The sequence below is a fragment of the Crocodylus siamensis genome, chromosome 1 (genome assembly GCF_052110815.1).
Source record: "Crocodylus siamensis isolate JL-2025a chromosome 1, ASM5211081v1, whole genome shotgun sequence".
NCBI lineage: Eukaryota > Metazoa > Chordata > Crocodylia > Crocodylidae > Crocodylus > Crocodylus siamensis.
The window spans coordinates 417,485,306-417,508,932 of NC_143395.1; the positions used below are offsets into that span (position 1 = coordinate 417,485,306).

At 44.9% G+C, this 23,627-nt stretch overlaps 1 protein-coding gene across 6 annotated transcripts in view; it reads left to right on the forward strand.

The window, feature by feature from the left end:
- Nucleotides 1-23,627, forward strand: part of POLD3 (DNA polymerase delta 3, accessory subunit) — a 35,872-nt gene that overhangs the window by 10,132 nt on the left and 2,113 nt on the right. For 3 of the 6 annotated variants that reach the window (XM_090030815.1, XM_090030819.1, XM_090030820.1), the window contains exons 5-11: nucleotides 64-196; nucleotides 3,328-3,592; nucleotides 5,277-5,349; nucleotides 8,331-8,493; nucleotides 9,773-9,885; nucleotides 16,479-16,582; nucleotides 17,469-17,547. In XM_090030815.1, coding sequence (XP_089886941.1) covers nucleotides 64-196; nucleotides 3,328-3,592; nucleotides 5,277-5,349; nucleotides 8,331-8,493; nucleotides 9,773-9,885; nucleotides 16,479-16,582; nucleotides 17,469-17,547 — 930 coding nt within the window. The remainder of the gene's footprint in view (nucleotides 1-63; nucleotides 197-3,327; nucleotides 3,593-5,276; nucleotides 5,350-8,330; nucleotides 8,494-9,772; nucleotides 9,886-16,478; nucleotides 16,583-17,468; nucleotides 17,548-23,627) is intronic. The other 3 variants (XM_090030817.1, XM_090030816.1, XM_090030818.1) reach the window with 3 other exon arrangements.

Below are 23,627 nucleotides of genomic sequence, written 5' to 3' on the forward strand. Positions count from 1 at the left end.
TACCAGCTTTCCTCTTGGTGTGCAAAAACCATGCTAATAAAGGGTTTTCTTCTTCATTTTCAGCAATGAAGTCTAAGCTAGCCACGATTGCCAGTGTGCATGTCTACAGCATTCAGAAAGCTTTGCTGAAGGATAGTGGGCCTCTCTACAACACCGACTATGATATTATCAAGACAAACCTGCAGAACTGTAGCAAGTGAGTTGCACAGTACACTCTCATGGCCATTCCTTTTTGAACCTTTTTTCTTGGTTACAGTTTGTGAATGTAATGGTAGTGAGAGAACCAAGGCTTTTTTTAGTGACCTTTTATTGTTGGGAGATATGGTTGAGACACATTTATTTCCATACTGCAACCAGCTGCATTGTTGGGAGATATGGTTGAGATGCATTTCCACACTGCTTTTCATCCATCCAAATCAGCAGGTCAAAGAATGAGTCTATTATAAGAACATAAGAGTAAAAGGGCCACCTGAGGCATCAAGTCAGACAGTTGTCAGGCGGAGACTCCTCGCCTGGGCCTCTGGGAACTACCGTTCTTGCATTCACACACTTCTGTTTCACAACTCCCTGTTCATGTCTACATATGTGCTTTAATGCGCAGTAGCTTATTTTACTGCACATTAAAGGATCACAGTTATGCCAGTGTCCAGTAAAATAGGCTACTGCACATTACGTGCACTTCATTGGTGCAGCCTAATGCACATTGCTTTAGTACCTCACGTTGGAGGTACTAAATTTAATTCATTTTAGGCAAAGTGCCTTAATGCATGTGTAGACTCACCCCCTGCTGTGTACTTGGGTGATGCTGTTTAGAGCAAACTTGGTTTATATGGTGGTAGCTGACAGCTCAATGAAATCCTTTAGAGATTTTGCTGTGTCCAGTCTCTCTTATGTAGAAGGCACTTGGATTCTGAGGTGGTAAGTAGCTATACAGAACCCTGAAATAAATGCCTTAAAATATTCATTGCCATAACTGCTCTTTTGTAATCAACATCTTAGGATAGGAGTGTCAAACGTGGCCCGTGGGGTGGATCCAGCCTGCAGAACCATTTTGTGTGGCCTGTCAGTAGTCCAGTCAGCTTCAGGAAGTTTGGAAGCTTGGCCTGTGCAGAATTTGGGATCTTTGGACCTTGGCCAAGTACAGCCGCAAGCTGCTGTCAGAGCACAGCCCCACAGTGCTGCAAGCCACCAGAGCGCCCCAAGGGATGACGAGGTCGAACGGTCACAAACTTCTGCAAGACCGTTTCAGGCTGGACATAAGGAAGAATTTCTTTACTGTCCGAGCCCCCAAGGTCTGGAACAGTCTGCCAGCGGAGGTGGTTCAAGCACCTACATTGAACACCTTCAGGAGTAAATTGGATGCTTATCTTGCTGGGATCCTATGACCCCAGCTGACTTCCTGCCCTTTGGGCAGGGGGCTGGACTCGATGATCTCCTGAGGTCCCTTCCAGCCCTAATGTCTATGAAATCTATGAAAGCCCCTGGACCTGACAGCATAGCAGATGTTGGAGAGTTCTGGTCAAATCAAAATTGTTTTGACAAATTCCTGTTGTTCCCCTCTCTTGGGACTCCTCCTAGTGGTAACATCTCTGCCTTTCTGATTACAAAATGCAGAAGGCTTAGGCAATGTAAATTTTGAAACAGCTTTTTGTTTTAGGTTTCTGCTTGGGCTTGTGTCTGAATTTTTCCACCTGGTATAAACAACACAGCATGTAATTCAGAAATGACTCGGCCTTCTATCAGTGCAGCTTCTTAATGTGTGGTCTAATTGGAGTAAATGCAGACTCTATGTCCTCTTCCTAAAATCTCTATTAAATCTACCCGTGGACTTGGGTGGAGCCCCCGTGACCCCTGCAAGCCCTCCTTTGCTTCAGCAAAATGATTAAGCTGCTTAGCCTTGCCTGTCTTGCTTCTTTGTGTTTCCCTGCTCTAGGTACCTGTCTGCTACCTCTTGCCTTGCATACTGTTTATAAGCTCTGAGGATGGGACCTGTGTTCTGTTGTGTGTTCGTACACTACTAACCCAGTGGGGACCTATTTCAGGCTCCTAGGTACTACAAAAATCTAAACAATGATAGGTTTTAATATGGATGCAGCAAGTATTACATGAATCTGTCAGTGTGAATACTATCCTCTACCTGTTTGGTCCCATCCAAAACTTACCAGAGTCATTGACAGTCTTTCCTTTGATTTTGGTGGGTCTTGGGTCAAGCTTTGTAAGAAATAGCTGCACTGCTGTGGTGTTTTTGAAATGCAAACCTAGGCAGCAGCCTCAGCACTGTTAGGGCAGAAGAACTCAAGCACCTGAGTTGAGAATGGTAGCATTCACTTGCTGATGTAAATTGCTGCAAAAGCATCCAAGGTCAATGGTTATGGGGCTGTGTTCTGAGCAAGTGAATGATGCCGGGTTACACATTGCTTCAAGAGGTTTGGAGATGGCAGCAAAAGCCTTGTAGGTGTATGGTTGTGGTATTTTACATGATTGCAGGCAATTTCAAGATGGAAAGAAATGAATGGTATCTTTCACTTCTGCTCCACTGTCCTGTGTCAGCTCCATTTCAGACCATTGTAGTGGGAGGTGGGCCTGCCAATCAGAATTTGTTCAGAAACTATTTTTGTGTACTTGAGTCTGCAAGTATTTTGAATGTCCAACCATTGCAAGACCATTGCAAGAAGGTAGGAGTATTTGTTGCAGCAGATATGGTTCAGGGAATTGCAAAAAACAAAGTTTATTTGCTGACACCTTTATTGGACCAGCTGCCTGAAACTTTGTCCAACATCATCCTCAACTCCTACGATCGATCCAGTAAAAGGCCTTGCCAAGTGAACCTTGTTTCTCTGAACCATTTGAATGTTCTGGTTTTGCCTCCCCTGGTTCACTGGATTGTGAGGCTGGACTGCTACACCAAAGATGACATTTCCTAATATTTTAGAAGATCAGGTGAAAATATTATTGATGCTGAAAGCCCTGGAGAGTGATCTGCTGGGAATGCATGTGTAACCAATTTAGGAATAAAATTGAGCTGGTTGCACCCCTGGTGGGAGGACATGTTTCTTTTTCCTCAATGAAATTTTGAACAGTTTGTTTTATATTTTAGTGCTCCAGTCTCTTCTGGCATGTTCAGCTGTTTTTTTCAGCATGGTATTTCTACCTCTGCCATACTGTGCCAGATTTTTTGTGCCCCCCTCGCAATGAAATTCCTCCTTTTCCTGTAACATTATAGTCCAGAACCAGTGTCAAATGCAAGTCAAACACCACCAGGGATGGAAACGAAGGTGGAAAATAAGATGCAAAGGCGCTAATTAATTTTTTTACTCTGTCATGCAGGTTTAGTGCTATTCATTGTGCTGCTGCAGTCCCCAGGACGCTGGCTGAAGTTTCTCAAGCTCACACATCTGCACAGATTGATTCCCAGGCTCCAAATGACATGCAGGTAGCCAGCGTGCCTGTTACCAATGGTCATGTACCTTCCACTGGTAAACAGACTTCCCAGCAGCCCAAAGGGATCATGGGAATGTTTGCTGCAAAATCATCTTCCAAGTCCCAGGATACACATAAAGAAACTAAGCCAGAAATTAAAGAGACAACAGGTGTAAGTTATATCAATATCCTTTGGTGGGTTATAGTCTCACCTATTTAGTCTTTCTTCTCTGGCATAAATAAACTTTATCAGCTGTCGTTTCTATCCATTTATTCTAGTTCTAGTTTTGCTGTCAACTGAGAATTCTTAATCCCTCTTCTCAGGTTGTATAATTGGCAATGTCAATTGCTCAGCCATGACTTGAAGCAAATTGGGGTATGACTGCCTAGGCTACAATACTGTAGAAAAGTCCTGGGCAGGGTTATAATGGGCCATGAGCTAATTATGTGTCAACAATGTGCTATTATTGCAAAAAAAGCCAGCAGTATATTGGGCTGCATTAACAAAAGTGTCACCTGCAAGTCCCTGGGAATGAATACTTCCTTTGACAGTGACAGTCCACTCTTCTCGGCGCTGCTGAGTCACGGGATGGTTCAAGTGCACTCCTCTTTTAGGAGGAGTATAGCGGTTGCCAGACCAGGACATGCTGCAGAGCACAAGGCAGCTTTGCTGCCTGTTCTAGGCTGATTAGAGAGCGCTAATGCAGGGAAGAGTGCATAGGGTGGTTTTACCTGGGTGCCACCACCATGGCATTCCTAAGTGGGGCCTCATGGCACCCTGGTTGAGAACCACTGCCCCACCTGGAGTACTGTGGCCAGTTTTGGGCACCACATTTGAAGGAAGAAGTGAACCACTTGGAGGGAGTGTAGAGGAGAGCAACAACACTGATTAGAGCTCTGGGTAACATGACATACAGAGAAAGTTTGGAAGAACTGACATTGTTTTGTCTGTAGAAGATAACTGAGGTGGGGGGATGCATGAAGGCTGATTATAAAGACCACTGCAACAAACTATTCTCTGGCTGAGGGGGCAGGATCAGAAATAACATTTTCATTGCAACAAAGAAAGTTTATGTTGGATATTAGGAAGAGATTCCTAACTCTGAGAGTGGTTAACCCTAGAAAAGATTACCTAGAGAGGTTGCGGATAGCAGGTTAGATAAACCCTTGTCTACATTTGTTTAGATAGGAATGATCCTGGCTTGAGCAGCTGGTTGAACTAGGTAACCCCCCCAAAGGTCCTGCCAGCCCTATTTTTGTATTTTTTTTTTCTTTCTGTAAATTCATTTCCCTTCGAGTGTCAATGAGATTGAGCTGTCTGACTCTTACTTGCTTTTGAAATGTCTCACCTGGAAGAATGTAGCAGATGATTTTTAACTTGTGAAAGGGCTCAGTTAATTCTCCAGCATTGCACTTAATCTTTAGGCTCTCTTTTTCTGTCTGTTACTGCAAATTGAGGACCTGGTGTTTTGTAATAAAAGCACTTGTTTGCTGAGCACTAATGGGAATTCCAGCTACTTATTTCATAAATGCTATTGAACAGTCATCAGATGGGAATGATTTTGAGGTGTTAGCAATTCTGTGGTTTGTCAGGTTCCTGTAATGGAGAAATTCAAATGCCTGTGGGTTCTCATAAATCTGTGGATTCAAGGCACATGGTATTTTTTTAAATAAAAAAGTCTATGTTTGTGAATTTTGTGTGTCCAGAAACTGCAGTATCATGTGTTTGGTTTGTTTGTTTTTTTTGATGGGTTCGTAGTGCCAGTTCGTTGGTGGTATTGTTTTGCTACTTGTTTGTGCTAGGAACTTAGCTATATGCATGCACTTGACAGTTTCTCTCTTATTTTTACTCCCAGGTGTCTACAGCAAGCAGCAAACCACCAGCAAAAGGAAATACAATGAGCAACTTTTTTGGAAAAGCTGCCATGAGTAAGTATTATATAAACATGTTCCTGTTTGCAGAAATTGTGGTGGTATAGTTTCAGCTAAGCATAGCAGAGATTGACTGTGGGATGTTACAACATCTTTGCTTTAGCTAAATAACAGGCAGCATTAATAAAAGACAGCCAGTACCTGGTTTTTGATGTATTGCTATTTAATTTTATTTTTTACATACCAACAAAAACAAGATAAAGCCTTGGTCTGTCTGTCTTTTGTAAGTCTATCTCTCTCTTTTTTTTTAATTTTCTTTCCTGTAATTTTCCAAATTCTTTATTTTGCCTCCTAAAATCAAGGTGGTCAGTTTTTCTGTAGGCTGCCCCGGAATAGGTAGTGAATCAGCTCATATTTCTAGGCAAAAGTCAGAATTGTAGTTGGAGTGTTTTCATGCTAGAAACTTTCAGGGTGAAGATCACTGTAAGCTGTTGTGCTTGTCCCACGGATTAGCCCAGGAAGACTTCTTGGCATATAAGATACCTCACTTTAAATTGAGTATATTTGGCTGGAGGACTCGCTTTATGAAAATGTTTGACAAAACTTGCTTGTGCAAAGTGCATTAATAACAATGATTTGGGCTAAAAGCAAATGAGGAGGATGGAGTTGCATATGGAATGAGCTAATGAGCTGAAAGGAAAGCAAGAAGTGATTGCAAGGCTTTCTTCAAGTCTACTTGTAGTAAGAAAAGCAAGAGGAGTCAAGATGTGATTGAAGTAGGCGATGGTGTTATTTCAGTGAAAGAAACCTTCAGTTCCACAGAGAACAAGATCCCGCCTTGATGATGGTGGTAGCTTTCTGCATAGGGTTCCTTTCCACATAATGGAGGGTGGTGACTAATTTAAGACCAGTTGTTACCACTAATCCAGTTAATTCGTAATATCTACAAAGAATCAAAATAGTTTTCTCTTTCAGTTTTTCCCTTTCTGTTGCTACATGTCAGGGTTTTCTTTTTTTATTTTTTTGCTTCCTTAGAAGTGTTAGGTGTTGGCTACAGCCAGGACTGGGGATTTTGACTTGGGTGTGCCAGTGCTCCTGCTGGGACTAAAACCAGTAGGCTCCTGGCTACTGGTGAGGGGTTTTGTCTTCCTCTGTAGCAGGGGGCATGGCCTTCTTTAAATCTCTCAAGCATTTTCAAATGATCCTTGCAACAGTAGGACACTGGCTGCATTGTTCCCTTTCTTTACCTGTGGTAGGATAGGGTGTTATGCCTTGTGGTTGTATTGGGGTTGACTGTCATTTGGCTAATAGGTTATATTATGGATTGCTGTAGGATGGTTTGCATAGGGGTGATCCTGCCTCAGGTGGAGGGTTAGACTAGATGGCCTCTGGTCCCTTCAAGCCTGACTCTTCTATGTCTCAGTGAAAATAAACAAGTTCTAAAAATCAGGGGAACCAAAATAAAGCCCAAAATGTGCCATGGTATGCACCACGTTCCTTTAGTACAGGTCTCCTGTAGATACACTCTATCAAGGATAATTGGGAGCAACATCACCAGAAATGTGGATGTTCAGGTGGATAGAAAAGGAGTGTGGGGCTGGTTCTAGGAGGAGGATTTAGCTGCATCAGAAGTCTCCCCTAGCTTCATTTCAAGTCTCTGACAGAGATGAGTGAAGGTTGAGTCCTTTGCCACTGGTCCTAATAAGGCTTCTGCCATTCATGATCTTGTTATACAGTACCTAAGATATTCATTTTGCTTGAAACCCTGTTGGATGAAGCATCCTGATTCAGGATGAACCAAGGAAAGAGTCCCAGACAGGCCATGTTTTTAAGCCTGGTGCCAGCTTCAATGGTGTTGTGCACAGGGAAGTATTGATTCCATAGGCGAATACTTATTCTTTCTTGAGACGCTCAACTGTAGGGTCCAACTGGATTTGTTTCTTTGCACATCTAAACAATGTGCATTTAAGGCAGAGCAAAGTCAAGGGTGTCTATGTTCTGAGACCACTTTAGCAAGCTGACTAACACTGTCTCACTGTTTCCTTCCACAACCTCTTTGGCATAAATCCATTTATTGTTTCTTGTCCCGCTTTTGGAGTATAAGAGCTTTGAGGAAAGAGCCACCTTTTTGTGTTTGTAAAGCACCCAGCGCACCAGGGTTCTGGTCCTTGTCCAGGGCTCTTGGGTGGTACAGTAATGACTGCAGTGGCCTGTAGTTGTGTGTGAGGGTTTGAAGTGGTACTTTTTGGTATTCCTTAAGTAAATGATTGCTCATGAACACGAGGCACCAGAATTGATGGCCCAAGATGCCCTTTCCAGTCTGTAACAATTGTTGGCTGCTGTATCACCATATGGTGATTACACATAGTGTGGTCTGCTTTTCCTCAGCTCAGGTTCTGCTGTCTCTGTGTTGGCTCGTGCCCGACCAGAGCTTGGACTTGGGTAGCTGTGTACTAAGGATGAACCTAGTTCAGATGAAAACATTGAAGATTTGACTAGAGTGGAGGTGCTTATCCCTGGGCTGGATAAGAGGCACCAACTTGGTCTGCAGTTTTCATCCTGTGTAGAGTTGGTCCACCGGTGTGATCCAGTGCACTGGCCCAGCCCCTCATGCTGGATCTGGCTACATGGTTGCATGACCCTGTGTGCCCGGATCTGGCCATGAACTGGCCCAACACTTCATGTGCAGATCTGGCCTGGTGCCAATACAGTCTAGCCCCCAGGGCCATATTATGCTGCCCACAGTGCTTTCCATGAGTCCAGAAAATGTGCAGCAGTGGATAACAAATGAATGCCACCACCATTCCCCTGCTTCTAGTTTTTGAGCCCAGTCTTGCAGGCTGATGACATGGCTCCAGGGGCCAGATCTGGGTCTCCATAGACCCCAGGTTGAGTACCACCAGACTAGAACAATGGAGGGGCTTGTGCCTGATGCTTCACTTGCAGTGTTGTTGTTCATTGCTTGTGCAACTTGTGTTCTTTGCAGTCCGTGCTGATTAATCCATGTACATGCTTCCTTTTGCTAATACTATTCACAGATAAACTCAAAGCCAGCTCTGAGTCTGAACAGGCAAAAGAAGAAAAAGAAGTAACCAAGCCTTCAGTTCCTGCAGCAGAACCAAAATTGCCACCTGCTACAATAGTGGAGAAACCTGGGAAGAAAACAGAGCCTGTTAAAATTCAGAAGAAGGACAGAAAAAGGTACAGCAGTAATTCTCAACGTGTAATTGAGCTGTTTGCTGACAACATGCAGAGTCCCTGATCACATGGTGCTGGCTCAAGTCCTTATTTCCAGCTACCAAAGTTGCATTGAAAGCAGCTAAAACTACATTAAAATTCTTTCCTAGCGTGTCTTTGGCATAAAGGCAATTGCTATAGATGCTACATGACCATTATATAGTTGCAGATGGGAAGGGACGTGGATCAGGAGTGGTGGCATTCTATGAAGCAGTCTTTCTATTATGTTGGTGCCCCACTGAACAAACTGGGTTAACCATGAGACCAATGTGGTAGGGGTGACTTGGGGGCTGGCAAAAGCCTCTGCATGACAGTATGGATTTATATTCCAAATTTTTATGTACAGACAGTTTTCAGCACATGGAGTTCTGGAGTTGGTGCGGCTGATGTATTTCTGCTTCATAAGACACTGATTTACTTGGGGCTGATGTTCCAAGTAAAATTAAGTGCAGTCCTGTGTTTTCAATCCAACCCAAACTGACAGAGACCAAAAATCATTACAGCTCGATAGTTATTTGGTAGTCTATTAATTGGTGGTCCCGCTTGGTTTGCTGCTGAATTGATATGCACATTACACAGACCACCATAACAGCCAGAGCTAACTAGCCTCCTTGTTGATGGTCTCCTCCAAGAAGCCAAGAATTGGGAAACTGCATGTTGGCAGTGCAGTATAGGGAAGGCTACTTGGTCATACCTGTTCTATGAATGTGTAAAGATCTACAGCCTCCAGGGTTGTTAGTCTGGAATGTCTTGCCAGTACTAAAAAGAAGAAAGAAGCTATTTTATTTTTTTCCAGTAGTCTTTAAAAATGGCTCCAGAAATCTGAGACACTACCTCATAGTCAGTGGCAAGAAGTCTATCAAAAGAACTTCTGAGGGATTCTGTTGGGGACATTAGTTTTTAGAAGGCTGTGTTGTAGTGACAAGATTAGACATACTTTCTTGCCAGGTACCCCCTTGGCCAAGGTAGGTGCCCCACCAAGCAAAGCCCTGTTCGTGCTGATCTGGAGGGATGGTAAAGAAATCCCCAGCGTACAAAGAAGCAGGACTGGGTGAAAAGGATGTGCTTTAAAAAAAGGTGTGAGGGGGGAAGTATGCACATGTACATGTGTGTACATCTGCTTAACCTCATGTGCGTTGTGGAATTGTATTGAGGTATTTAATTTCCTTGAAATCTTCATAACTGTCTGTCATCTTCATAAGTGTACAAAAGGTGATCCTGATCATTTGTTCCTTCATGGCAGCAGAGCAAAGAGGGTAGATCTGTCAGATAATGAGGAAGAGAAAGAGACTGAAAATCTGAAGAAAAAGAGGCGGCGAATCAAGCAACCTCAGTCCGACAGTAGTGACAACGAAGGTAAGAGGGCATGACTACTAAAGGTCAAGGCTACCTGATACCTAATATTCTTTTTTTTTCCAGTTCTGACCATGTTGCTGCTTTAGGCTGTAGTCAACAACAGAGGAAATGACTTGGAAGATTGAAAGGTATTTGTGGACCCAGAATCCATGCAGTTGACTGCTGTTGGCACTGTTGTTTTGTGCTGCAAGCTACCTCAACGTACAAACTTGCAGCCTCAAAATAACATTGGTCTTTGTGTAATTTATCTCAGATCTGGCTCTCTCCTTGGCTGCCATTTGCTTTGACTTGTGCAAAGTAGATGCTCTGATATCCTGTGAAAGATGGAGCACCCTCCTGAGTGTAGTAACTGATCATAACCAGCTTATTTAGTGAGTCATAAATAGGGTACCCCAAGGATCAGTTTTAGGAGCTGTATTATTCGTCTTGTTTATAGAAATGGTTTGGCCAACGGCGCTGAAAGCAAGACTTCCAAGAATACAGATAATTAGAGGAACTGGAGGCAAAACAATAGAGCCTGGTTCAGCGAGGTGCTGCTTGTCCTCAGCTCCCTCTGAACTTGATAGGCACTGAGGGCGCACAGAGCTTTACAGGATTGGGGCTATAATGAGGAACAGTGCAGCCAGATTCCAAAGGATTTGGATAATTGAGGTGAGAAATGCCATTCAATGTAGATAACCGGAAAATAAATTAGGAACCGAGCTAGGGAATATGTGTGAAATGGAGCAGGCATCCAACAAGCTGATTGGAAAAGGAACTTGGAGGTCATTGTAGACAAATAATTGAAACCAGCAGTGTAGTGCGCAGCTGCAGAAGGGAAAGGTAAAGCAGGCAGCAGGTCATCTTGGTAAAGGAATGGCATCCAGAACAGTTGATCCTTTTTTGTTTGCTGTATATTGTGCAGTGTTTCAGGATTATCCATGAAATGGACAGGGACTGTAGTTGAAGCTAGAAGTGGGACAGACCCACTTAGATAATTTTGTTGATCTCCTTGCCAAGGCAGGACTGCTTTTGTTGTTCCCGTTCTGTCCAGGCTGGGTTTAAATGATTGGGCTTCCATCACAACACTTCTCTTGTGAAACTGTTCCACAGACTTGTACATCTCTGGGGCACTTGTTCATGACCATCAGTATTTTAACTTTAGCCCATTTTAGGTGCAGCTTCTTGCACTGCCACAAAATAGATAGGCTAAATGGGAAAAGTAAAATTGGCCCAACTAGTCCCTTGAGCATTTTTATTGCTCCTCTGAAATTCTGTATCTGGTCAGTATTGTTCTGATAACTAGGGTGAGCAGAGCTGAATACATTATTTTGATTTTGAAGTAGAGCCTGGCAGAGAAACCATTGCATTGCTGTGTATCTGTAGCCCACACTTTCATTAGTTCTCTTTTTGTCTGTCTTGTCCTGTGGCACTGCAGGATCATATTTGCTGTGTACTCTGACTCATTTTTCATTGTGGAGAGCTCTTTGGGTGTCTCTTGTTGAATATTTGCCTTGGATCATCTGCTGAATGCAGTATCCTGGGATTTCATTTGTCTTGGGACTTGTCCTAAGAATGAAGACGTTCTCTTCTTCTGGTCCTGGCCTCCATAACTTGCTCTGAATTGTTCTCCTTTTGTTTTTATCTTCTGTTTATCTTTTCTTACTCTAAAAATGGTACCAGCAGACTCTCTTCATTAAGTTGGGAACATAAGAATTGCCACCAAGTCAGATCAGCAGTCCCTCTGCCCCACTATCCAGTATGACTGTGTAGTTTGTGGGCATTGTAAATAGTCCTGGCATACTGCTGTTTCCCTTCCATCCCCCACTCCAGTTCACTGAAATCGGTCACATCCACCTGTGTTACAGGAATCATTTAATTGGTGTGAGTTGTTCTTAGATTATGAGCCTCATTATTCTTTTGTTCTTTAAAATGCAGCTTCTTCTTTTGTCTTCTGTTTTTGCTTTTTCAGCATTGAAATAACTGAATGATTTGAATTGAAAGACTAGCCCTGCATTGCCCTGCCCTGCTAATTTAAAGGCTACTTAAGCCCACTTAGGTATAACTTTTTTGGATTCAAAACTGTTTAAGCACAGGGCCTTCTATAAATAACAGGATAAAACAACAAAGCGGGTTTGGGGTTTTTTTTTTTATTCATTGGGGTATTTGGATAGGAACAACATGTGATCAGCAATAACACATAATATATATTCAGTATGAATTAACATAAGAACAAAAATACATTTTTCTCCAGTACTTTGTGAATCCAAACTCCTTCTAATTTAGTTTAAAATATAATTGCTCTAAACAATGTCATCATAAGTCCTTTTTCAGACTAGGCCTTGTCTATGTAACTGGGTTAGCCTTGGTTCAGCTAAGCCCTTGTCTGCATTAGAAAGATTTGCTGTCTTGGCAAGACTCTCTCCATTGTATTTGTAGTTATATCAGTATAAAAGTGCCAATACCAGCATAGTTCATTCCAGTACAGGAAGCAAAATCATGCTCAGAGTAGTCATCAATGGCTCAATGTCAGACTGGAAGGAGGTGTGAAGATGAATTCCCAAAGGGCCTTTTCTAGGTCCAGTACTGTTCAGTATCCTCACAAATGACTTGGAAGACAGGACTGACCAGGTTCGTAGCCAATTTGTGGATAAGACCCAGCTGGGCAGGGCAGCAGGCATTCTAGAAGGCATTAGGATTCAAAGTGACCTTGATATGTTGGAATAGTGGTCTGAAACAAATTGGACCACATTCAATGAGGACAAATGCAAAGTACAGCACTTGGGATACAACAGTTAAATGCACAAATACAAATTGAGGAACAGCTGGCTAGGCTGTGGTAGGGCAGAAACAGTCCTGGGAATTGTAGTGGATTGCAAGCTGAGGATGAGTCAACAGTATAATGTTTCAAAAAAGCTAATAATGTACTATGGTATATTATCAGGAGTGCTGTATGCAAGTCATGGGAAGTGATTTCGCCCCACCTGGCCCAGACGCAGGGAGCAGCCCAGGCCGTGGTGCATATAGCTGGTCCTGTAGCCCCCCAGGAGTATAGCAGGGCTGGGGTGGTGCAGCAGCTGGACTCCACTTCCTGGCAGCTTCTGGTTGTCACTGCTAGTGTTACATGTGCTGCTGGACTTGGCCCCACTGCCCGTCTACCCTTTACCTACCACCAGGAGTGCCAGACAAAAAGGGTGGGCAAGTTCTCCATGAAGACCAGCTGGCACTCCTGCAGGCAGGGCACACTTGGATGGGCAGATGGAATGGGGCTGCAGGCAGGTGGGGAGCAGCATCTGAGAGCATACTGGCAGGTGGGGCCAGCGACAGAGCAGAGCCGGGGTCCAGGGCAGAGCCATGATCTGCTGTCTGCATGTCCTTATGATGGGCACCAGTTCTGTGGGCAAGAGTGCGTGGCTCTGCCCTAGGCCCTGTCCTCACACTATCACCACTCCATGATCCCAGGTCCAGCCCCAGCCACATGTGCTGCTCCCCTCCTTCCTGCCTGCAGCCCCATCCCTTCCACCTGGCTGAGCACACTGTGCCCACATGGGTCCCAGGCTGGTCTCCATAAAGACCCCAGGATTGCTGGATGGTGACAGCATAAGGCTAGGGCCGGGTTGGAGCCACTTAGGGAGTTTTGGTGAGCTGTTGTGAAAATGAGTGGGAAGCTCCTGAGTTGGCCTGTGACAGCTCACTAAAACTCCCTAAGTGACCCTTCTCCCCAGTTAATTGCCCACCCCTGGTTTAGACAGAGGAAATCCTGCTTCAAGCACGGGGTTGAACCAGATGACCCTTCTCACCTATTTTCTGTTAATACAGTGCTGGGGCCTGGCTGCCTGAACAAATTAATGCAAGAGAAATAGAGAAGTGGAGCTGAAAGGGACCTCTAGAAGTCATCTAGGCTAGCCATCTGCCTGAGACAGGATCAGCCCTATCCAAAACATCCTATATAAATCCACCGTCTAATCTAGCAAATCTACACAGTCAACCCTGATACAGCCCAAGACCTCACACTCTAAGCTACACAGGTAAAGCAGGACTGCAGTGGCCAACATCCTGCTGCTGCAAAGCCTGTTTAAAATACGTTTGGGTGATCCTAGTAAGAGGCTGTGCCCTACATTACAGTAGAAGGCAAAAAAACCCCATAGTCCGTACCAATTTGACAAAGGGGTAAAATTCCTTCCTTACTGCAAATGCAGTAATTGGTCTACCCCTGAGTATACAGACAAAAGCTTTTAGCCAGGAACCTCCAAGTTCTAAGTCCCACCAGGTGCACTGGTACACCCCAGTCAAGATCCCCAGCCTTGACTCCTGTCAGCACCCTAGTGTGTCTGAGAGTGTAGCAGTAGGAGGGAGAAAAGATCATCAGGGGATCTGAAAAAAACTAGAAGCATGGGAAATGCCCACAGTAGAAGATAGGCATAGCTATGCATAGATCATGGCCAACCAATAGCTGTCTAACCTTGCCTTGAACACCTCCAGTGATGGAGAGTCCACAACCCCCCTGGGCACCTATTCCGCTGCTCCCTACAGTAAGAGCGAAGGAGGTTTCCTGAGGTCCAGTCTAAGCCTACTTTGCTGCAACTTCAAGTCATTGATCTGTGTCTTGCTCTCTGCAGCAAGAAAGAAAAGAGAGAAGAGAGAATATGGAACCGGCCCCACTCATGGGAGCCACAGATGCTCTGACTTGGGGAGAAGAGCTGGAAAGCACTCTGCCAGGAACTGAGGTTTGGGGTTGCGTTTTGGCTGAGGCTGAAAACAGCCATGCAGTCTCAAACAGGGTAACATAATGGAGAAAGCTTCAGCACCCTCTGCATAAGGAAGGCCAGGAGCTAATGTTTTTTCCCAGTATATTTTTTTTTCAGATTCCCTGAAGAAGCCACTGCTACTCCTCAATCCTGTTTTTACATAACCCCATCAGTAATAGGTTGAGTTCTGTGGCAGGCCGTCAGTGAACGGCTCAGACTCTACATGCAAGTCTTTTGGTTGGCAGGCTGGAAAGACCCAGTGGCTGCCACCGCTGCTGCCACTTCTCCCAATGGCAGCATGATGAGAGCTCCTGCCACTGAATATCTGTAGGTTGGTCAAACTGGCTCCCTTGTGTGCCACAGTTTGCAGCCTCTTGCTGTAAGTCATGAAGATGTTCAGCTGTCTGCAGCTTCTCACCCTACAAAGCCCAGCAGTGAGCGTAGTCCCTCCTCAGCAGCAGGCATTTTCAGAAAGGGTTAGTTACCCGCTTCTGGTTTGTGTGTGACTCCTGCCAGATGCCTCGCTACTGCACCTCCCTCCCAACAACGGGCATGTTCTCCCACTCGCTGTGTGCATTTCTGTGCCTTGCTTGCTGCAGTAGTTAGGAGGTTGAATCCTTGTTCGAAGAACATAATTTATTGTTTAGCATTGGCAGCCAACCGCTGTTTCACTTGAGCCCTGCTTAACCTTCGAAGGTCAGTTGGCCGCACGCCTGGCACAATCATAACTCTTAGCGCTGACCTAATCGGCTGGGGTAGTTATGGATCCAGCATTCACGTTACAGCTACGCTATGAATACTGCTCCACAGCCAGCCGAGGCAGAGAGGCGGTGATGCCAAACAGGCACTCTGGTTTGCACCCCCGGTCCAACAGTTCCAGTGTTCTTAAGCAATAGGTCAGATGCATTTCTCTTCCCCCCACATTATTTGCACTCTCTCTTTGTTCAAAGCCTCCCATGACAGCAATTTTCACTCCATTGGAGGAGACTCTTTAGAGCCATTTAAGTCAGGACCGAGCTGGTTTAGCAAAACTAGGCCCCTCTCCTCTGCCTGCATGCCAGTACGCTGCAGCCTCCCATCTACTCACAGCTACCTCCACATCTTTCACAGTGCTGCAAGCCTTGGTAATTTCTCTCTGATCCTGTGTGGCTAAGCCATGAGACATCAGTGCTGTCTCTGCCCTATCTAGAATCACAAGACTGTGTTACCACTAGTTCTCTGGTACAAAGCTGTAAAAAGTTTCATGGCATAAAGAAATCTACTTGTATAAAGATTACACCAAGGGCAGGGTGCCTCTCTTTAGAGTTAATAGTAGAAACTTGCACTGAAACTCCTTTTAAATCCATGATAAACAATGTCCGTCATAGCACCCATGTGAGGTAAGCCTAGAATTGATTTTACCAGTAGGAGAAGAGCTAAGTAGTTTCATGCCAGTCACACATGGATCTAAGTATGTGGAGTCTGGAGTCCTGGTTCCGAGGTCCATGTAGCCTCTGAGCAAGTCACGTTGCCCCGTAGTGGGCGAGTGACTGAAACAACTGTATAGCAACTAACTGACACCAAAATGTTCCTGATTTGGTGCCTAAAGTTAGTGGCCTGATTTCCCTGCCTGAAGGTGCCAAGGATACTCTTTTCCTTGACAGCCATGGGGAACCGTGGTATACAGCACGTTTTACAGTTGAATTACTCGTATGCCTAGTCATGTTTACATGTGTGCCTGACAGTAGTCTCAACCAAAAAGAGTTTGCACTGGCCTCTGTAATACTGGGGCTTGCTAATAAAATACTTAACAAGTGAGGTGTTAAATGTCAGAAGGCTACAGCAGGACTTTATCCCAAATGGCATCCATATGTCCATTTCTCCCAGCAGATGGCCCAGCGTCTTCCATGTCTCAAGAGGATAGCGCTCCAGCCCCTTCTCCTGAGCCCCCACCGAAGGCTGGGCTGGAACCTGCATCCACTGAGGTAAAGGTAAGTAGTGGTGACAATAGGTGTTGATGTACTTTTTTTAATGACTGTTTCCAAATATCTTTCTAACCTTAAGCCTAGCAACAAGGCTGTGGGGTAGGTCAAGTTCACGTCTCGGATCCATCAGACAAGTCAGTTTGTAGGAGCACGTTATACCACCACCTCTTACCACCACATCCATTTCTGCAAAACTTAAGTGTACCTGTTTAAAAAAATCTCACCCATCGAATTGTGAAGCCGTCATTCTAGGCCTGCAGTATTCTGTCTTTGGGTAGAAAAAAGTAATAGGTCTCTCTCATGTCTGTGGAAATTAACAGAGCCCAGGATTGAAGCCTGGATTTGAGCAGAGTACTGCTCTTTTATTATTATTGTTTTGGGGTTTTTTTACTCCTGATGTCCAGATTGGACCCAAGGAGTCATGGGCAGAGCCAGAAGTGGAATTCTCTCTTTTGGAGTGGAAAATACTCGACTTTTTCCCATAACTGCAAGTGTCATGGAGAAGGTAGTGTCTTATTGCAAGTTAGAGCACCTCTGATCTGAGCGATTGTGGGCAGTTTCACTGTAACCCCAGTTCATTTATTGCAGCAGAACCCCAGTAGACCTACACAAATACTCCAGTAACAACTGTGCCCAGGGTAGGAGGGAGGGATCGTTTTTACATTGTTCAGTTTATGTTCTTTCCTTAGGTTTGTCTTGATGTGGAGTGAAATCTTATCTGTTGGCAGAAGGCAGACCACAGGGCATGCTGGGAAGGGGAGAGCAGATTAAAATCAAGTCAGACCTCATTTGAATCACAGGCCTCTGGTTTTTTGACTCCTGGCTAGCATGCTCGTAAAAGCTTTGTATGTGTCCTCTGCCATATCTCTCATGTTGCTTTCATATCCTTCAGGCTTCAACAGGAGGCAAGAAGCGGAAGCGGAGGCGTGTGCTGAAATCCAAAACGTTTTTGGATGATGAAGGCTGCATGGGTAAGACCAGCTCACTTTCCATCCACCATAGCAGGGAGGAGGGACACTATACTGGAGAGTCAGCCAGGTGGTGTTGCATGTTTTACCCTTGGGGAGATGCTCGCTACATCCCTTTGTTTTTCTTTCCCTGGGCTCTGAGGTTTCCTCTCCCCTTCCCCTTCACTCTCCTGAAGGAAGGAGCCAGAGACAATGTGGTGGAATTGTCACCAGCTTTATCCTGCTAATTAGAAAGCATCTTCAGTATTTTTCTTTCATATGTCCTTTTCCTTCCTACAATAGCCAGCCCAAATGCTTCCTTCACTTGTGCTCCCTTTGAAAAAACTCCCACCTTCTAAAAGGTAGCACCAATACAGGGCTAGGTTCAGGGGTACCTTCTGGCTGGCTTGGGTAATCAGAGCATTCCAGAGCTGCCTGGTGTGGGACCTTGGTATAAATGCAGAGTACCACAAGTCAACAAGGTCAGAGCAGCAAACAGCATATTTGGGGTGTGGACCTTTCCTCTTGGGGAAAAGGAGGCTCTCTGTGCTCTGGGTTTGGAGAGCACTGGGCAGGGTGATCCAGAAACTTCTGAATTTTATCCCTGGTTGAAATGTGACTCTGCTCCAGGTCACAGAAGGAATCAGTATGTCCTCTGGAACTATTTCCCTACCCTACAGGAGTGCTTTGAGAAGGAAGTAACTTTTTATAGTGGCAGCTGGTGGCTGGGGAGGCACAGCAGCGGCGGGAGCGCAGTGGCGGTGGTGAGCGGGGATCTCCCGCAGACACCGCCAGCAGCAGTGTCCTTTTTGCAGGGAGTGCACATGCACCCATGTGCACCCCCTGTGCATTGCCTCGGGGCCTTAAAGAGGAAAAGTAGATGCAGGTATTACCATATATTTTTGCATAAAGCATATCCCAGAGTATGATATATACTGTTTTTGAAAGGCAGAATAAAGAAAAAAGATCTTCCCTTATAACTTAGTAGCAGCAGCTAGGAAGCTGAGCCTGCTTATTATTGCTCTTTAGATGCATCTACATGTGCAAATAAGCTCAACTAAATTTAATGTGCATTAAGGTAATACACATTAAGCAATTTTTGGCAGGTGTCTACATGTGCAAGGATTTGGGACTAAAGTTAGTCCCAAGTTCCTCCAGTCCTGCCATGTGCCTTTGTGGCCACTGGAGGAGCTTCAGCCTCCGACCACACGGCTGCCAGCATTTGGGATTAACTTTAAAACCAGGAGAGGTAGCCAGCCTGGAGCTAGGCTAAAGTTAGTGCCGGATCACGTCTACAGGTGCATTAATGTCCTTTAACTAATCACACCTAAATTTGATGCCTACACTTGCAGATGTTAAATTTAGGTGTGATTAGCCTAAGTTAATGTGCATTAAGGGCACACACATGTAGCCATGCTCCCGTAATGCATGGCAGTGCGCACTCCCACAATGCATATTAACACAGCTCATGTACATGCACCCTTTGTGGATCATATGCAGAGTTTCTTTTGGTCACTTAAGCTTCTACCTGATGAAAGTGAAACTGCTGTTTACCTATATTTTTGCTTATTTTGCACACCCCAATCTCCAGCAGCTAGTTAGGGGAAAAGATGCAGGGTTTATATGGGAAAATATAGTATTCATTTGTGGCGTTAAGCCCATTATGCATAGTGCCCAATTAGATGAGAAGCTGAGTGTGTCCCATTCCTTTGATTGAGTAGATGTTAGGGAGCTCAAACAGCTCAAGTAGAGGAATGGGTCCCCTGTTTACAAGTTTCCCAGGAACTTTATACGTCTTTTCCAAACTCAAAGCTAACACTAAATAACAGGCTAGAACAGTAACAAGTCTCTCATGCTGGATTTATGTCAGAGGGAAATGGGTTTGTCCAGAAACCGGTCTTTGATTTGCCTAGTTACATTAATGGGGTGTTGCACTCCTGTCTCTAGATGAACTGCTAAGACTTTTTTTGGAAGGAAGATATTATTAAAAAACAAAACAACCCCCCCAATTTGCTCCACAACTAAGTGTTCTAATAAGATCCACCTCCAGAACTCACCACAATGATCTTTTAAAGCTTCTATTCCTGCTTTGCTTTCCCTCTTCAGCCTTTTCCAAATGTATTGGCACTGGGAAGGTTGCCTCCCCTCACCTCCTCAGCCATGAATTTAAATGGTCTCTTGTGAAATGCAGACTTCTGGTTTGCAATGAACATCCGCAACAGTTTTATGGAGGGGGAGTGCAGCCCCCTTGCAGTGCATTTGGAAGAGACTCCATGTTGGAAGGGGAGAGTCAGATGGGACTGCGATGCCAAAGCAAAAAAGTGCACCAGCTTGCAGTCCAGCTTTTACCGACACCATGTTGTCTCGTTTCTCTCCATCCCTTCCTGGCACAAGCCTAGTAATTTTAATTTTAAATATCTTGCAGACCTCTCGGGCTGATATAAAGCATTGTAATCGCTGAAATAAGAAATTCATACTTTTTTTTAAAATGGTTGAAATAAGCCTGAAGAGGGCAAAGAGATCCTTCCTTGAACTCCTAATGTTAGCTGCTACCTGCCCAAAAACTTCAACAGTTAGAAAGTCCAGTACTTTGAGGTGTTGCCCTGAGCGATGTTGAGCATCTGCAATGTCTAACTGAAGTTGGTGGGAATTGTAGGTACTGGGCATCAAGTAGGTTCAGGCCCTTAGGATAGTAAGGCATTGGAACAAGCTACCCAGGGAGGTTATCATGAAGGGCTTGTCCAGATGCAGAAGAAAGTCAGCGTTAAGTGTACTGGCATTGCAGATTTAGCAAGCTCATACCTTCATAGCATGGAGTCAGTTATATCGACTGCTCATACTTCTGTATATCAGAGCTTCTTTATACAGCAGAACTTAATAACGCTGGCTTGGTTTTACAGGTAGATTCCTCTGTGGACAGTCTTCCTCCAGTGTAATGTGTGGTGGCTTTGTTTGACATAAATCCTCTCTAAGTGATGTAATCTAAACTAAAAGACACGCCTATGTTGGACGAAGACTGTAAAATATAAATGGATACCGCCGAATGAAGCAGATCAGCTGCATGGGGATGTGTCCCAGGTTGGCAGATCCACTTCATTGGGTGAAATGCACATTGCCCATCATTTTGCCCGGTGATCCTGTGGGACAGCAGGCGATGCGTTCCCTGCTTGTGCAGATGTGCCTTGAGTAATCTGAGCTATATCTTTGTAAGTGAGGACCCAGCCCCGAGACTCACCTGTTTGCTAGTCCCAGTCCTGGGACCACACTGGGGTGTCAACATGTGCTTGTGGAATCCAGGCAGGTGTTTCTGGGGACTGCCTCCCTTGGGTGGTTGGAGAGTGCAGGTACCCCAAACTCTCCTGCCTTAAAGCAAACGTGTTAGCCACAAAACAGATAGAACAATTTTGTGGCTACTATGTCACAGCTATACATTTTGGGCATTTGCAACATGACAAGGGACATGGACATCTGTGCGCTTGGCAGCACAAAGGCGACATCTGTTTACATCCTAAGAGTATGTGTACACTGGGTCATATTGGTCTAATTTCATTGGTTTAAATTCACCCTGTGAGTTATACCAGAAAAACTTCTCTGTGTAGATGAGCCCCAGGTCCCAGAAGGATAGGGGGTAGCCCTAAGCTGCTACACTTTTGCATTGATGCTTGAGGCTGCTCCAACATCACTACTCCAGGGATGGGGGAAAATTGCAGCCTAACTGAAGTAGCAGTTTGGCACAAAAGCTCAAGGACCAGGGTTTATTTAACTCTGATCTTGCAAGGTTGGTTGCTTACATCACTGGGATGTTTTCAGGATTAACAAACTCTTCCTTCCATGCACTCAGCTTGGGCCCAGGCCTGAGAGATAATTTCGATCCCTGCTTGTGGGAATCTGGAAAAGCAGCATTGAAATGTGTACCAGCTTGCTGCAGAAATGCAGGGCAGCAGAGCAAAGGTCCATCTGCAGTTGCTAGGTTCTCTGCTTTATAGACAGCCTCTTTCAGCCTGCTACCTTCTCCAGGGCAAACCCTCCAGAAGTGGCAGTACACAGCTGGATAAATGTCTCAGGCTGAGTAACACTATGCAAAGAGCAAAGGTGCGTAATGAGTCAGCTAGGAATAAAATAGCTCCTTAAGGCTGCTAGATGTGTTTGAATATCCAGTCTCACAAAGGAGCAGGGATTAGTACCACGAGATTAGACTGTATTTCTCTTCACAGTCCTGTATAAAAGGCCTTGTTTGCTTTGATATGTTGATACAACCAAGAGCCAGTTTTCTGGAAGTGGTGAAGTTCAGACGCCTGTAGAAAAGAGGACAGATGCGAAAGAAAAATGGTTCACTGGAAAAATACCAAAAATATTAGTGTGTAGCAGCTGGCTGCTTCTATCACTGGAGTTGACTCCAAATCTATTTTAGTAAGTGTTTTTTTTATAGACCTCAGCCCTCCGGCACTGGCAGCAGTGATGGGGTTGCTAAATGGATCCCTTCCTTAAGACTGATTTCAGATTCCTACGATTTTACCCTTCAGCAAAGTAGTCACGTAGCTAAGTCCACGACTCTCTCTAAATTATTAGAACTTTCCCTCAGAGGCCACCTGAAAGCTGTAATATAGAGAGATGGAGCTCTTTGTCGCATTTCAGAAATGCCATACACTTGCAGCACCTGGTGAGGTCTGATTTCATGTTTTAACCTTACTTATTGTCTGAACCCCAATAAGATTTGTGGGTGCTTGGAAGCTGGTAAAACCAGGGTGTCTGAGTAGCATGTTATCCATAGGGAATGGTGAAAAATGTGCATTTCCACACAGAAGACCTTAGTTGTCATTGTGGGAGCATTTGCTACTGAGTTGGGAGGCAGTCAGTGTCTGAAGACATGGCAGCGGTGGCTTCTCTTGGTCTGCGTGGAGCAGATTGATGCCTTAAGGTCTGTTACAAATTGACCTTAGGCTTTTTTGTAACAAAGTCTTTGCTATTGTTGGCACCCTAAAGGTTGGAGGCATTGGAGGCATCATTTCTCACTTACAACACACCCCCAAATAAAACATGCACCTGTTTTTTTTGGAGGGCAGAATGTAAAAAAAGCAAACCAACAAAAAGACCCATTTTTCCAGAATCATGGCTGACAGCGTGACATAATGTGTCCAGGAAGTGTGGCATCAGGAACTTCCTCATGTGACCAATGGTCTCATGCAGTGATGCACTTCCTGGATGCTCTGTTTCCAGGAGGACTTACTCTGTCACACAAGGATAGGGGCTAGACCCTTGCAAAGCGCAGTAGCAAACCGTTGCCTATTTATGTAAATAGCTCGTTTACATAAATTCCTGTAAATACAGTGTTTTTTCCACATCACAAGCCTCATCGAGAGACTACCAACAGCTTGCTGTGTTGGGCTGAGCGCTGTAGCTTGTGCCGATAGCTCTGGCTGCAAGAGGCTGGATGTAAACCTCCGCCTCTTCAGTTTGCTGAGCAGACACACACAGCAGCTCCCTTGACAGCTGCAGCCTCTCCAGTACTTTTCTTTCTTCAGTCAAGAAAACTGCTTTGCCACTTCAAACATGCACCACAATTTATGTGGGGGGGGCTGATCTTGGCAAAGGCAAAGGCGTGCATTGTATGTGAGAAAACATGGTATATGGAAATTGAGCTGTTGCCCCTCCGATGGATGTGATCGTTTCCCCCTGCACAGCAGAGACGTAGGGAACCTGCCCGTGGTGCGCATGATCTGTGGATGAATGTGGCCATGGCTTAAGGACCTAACTCTGGTTCTCCAACTTTTGGAACTGCAGGAACCCCTGACAGGACTTGAGGCACCCCTGCATAGCTTCTGGGAGTTGAGTGGCACCCGATTTGAAAAACTAATGTATAATACCTCCTTGCAGAGAGGCTTGGCAGTGGGGTGGGGAATTATCCAGGCAGGGGCAAGCCTGAGTCTGTGCTTATCTGCTTAATTTATCTGCTGATCTCCTCATACCTTGCTCATACCTCATAGCACCCTTCACAGGATCTGTGCTCACATTGTGCCCCTTCCGCCCATCCCAACCACTCTTTCAGTTGGGGGTGGTTGTTGGGCTAGATGGTTGTTGGTCGGACCTCCTTATGTTCTTGTAAG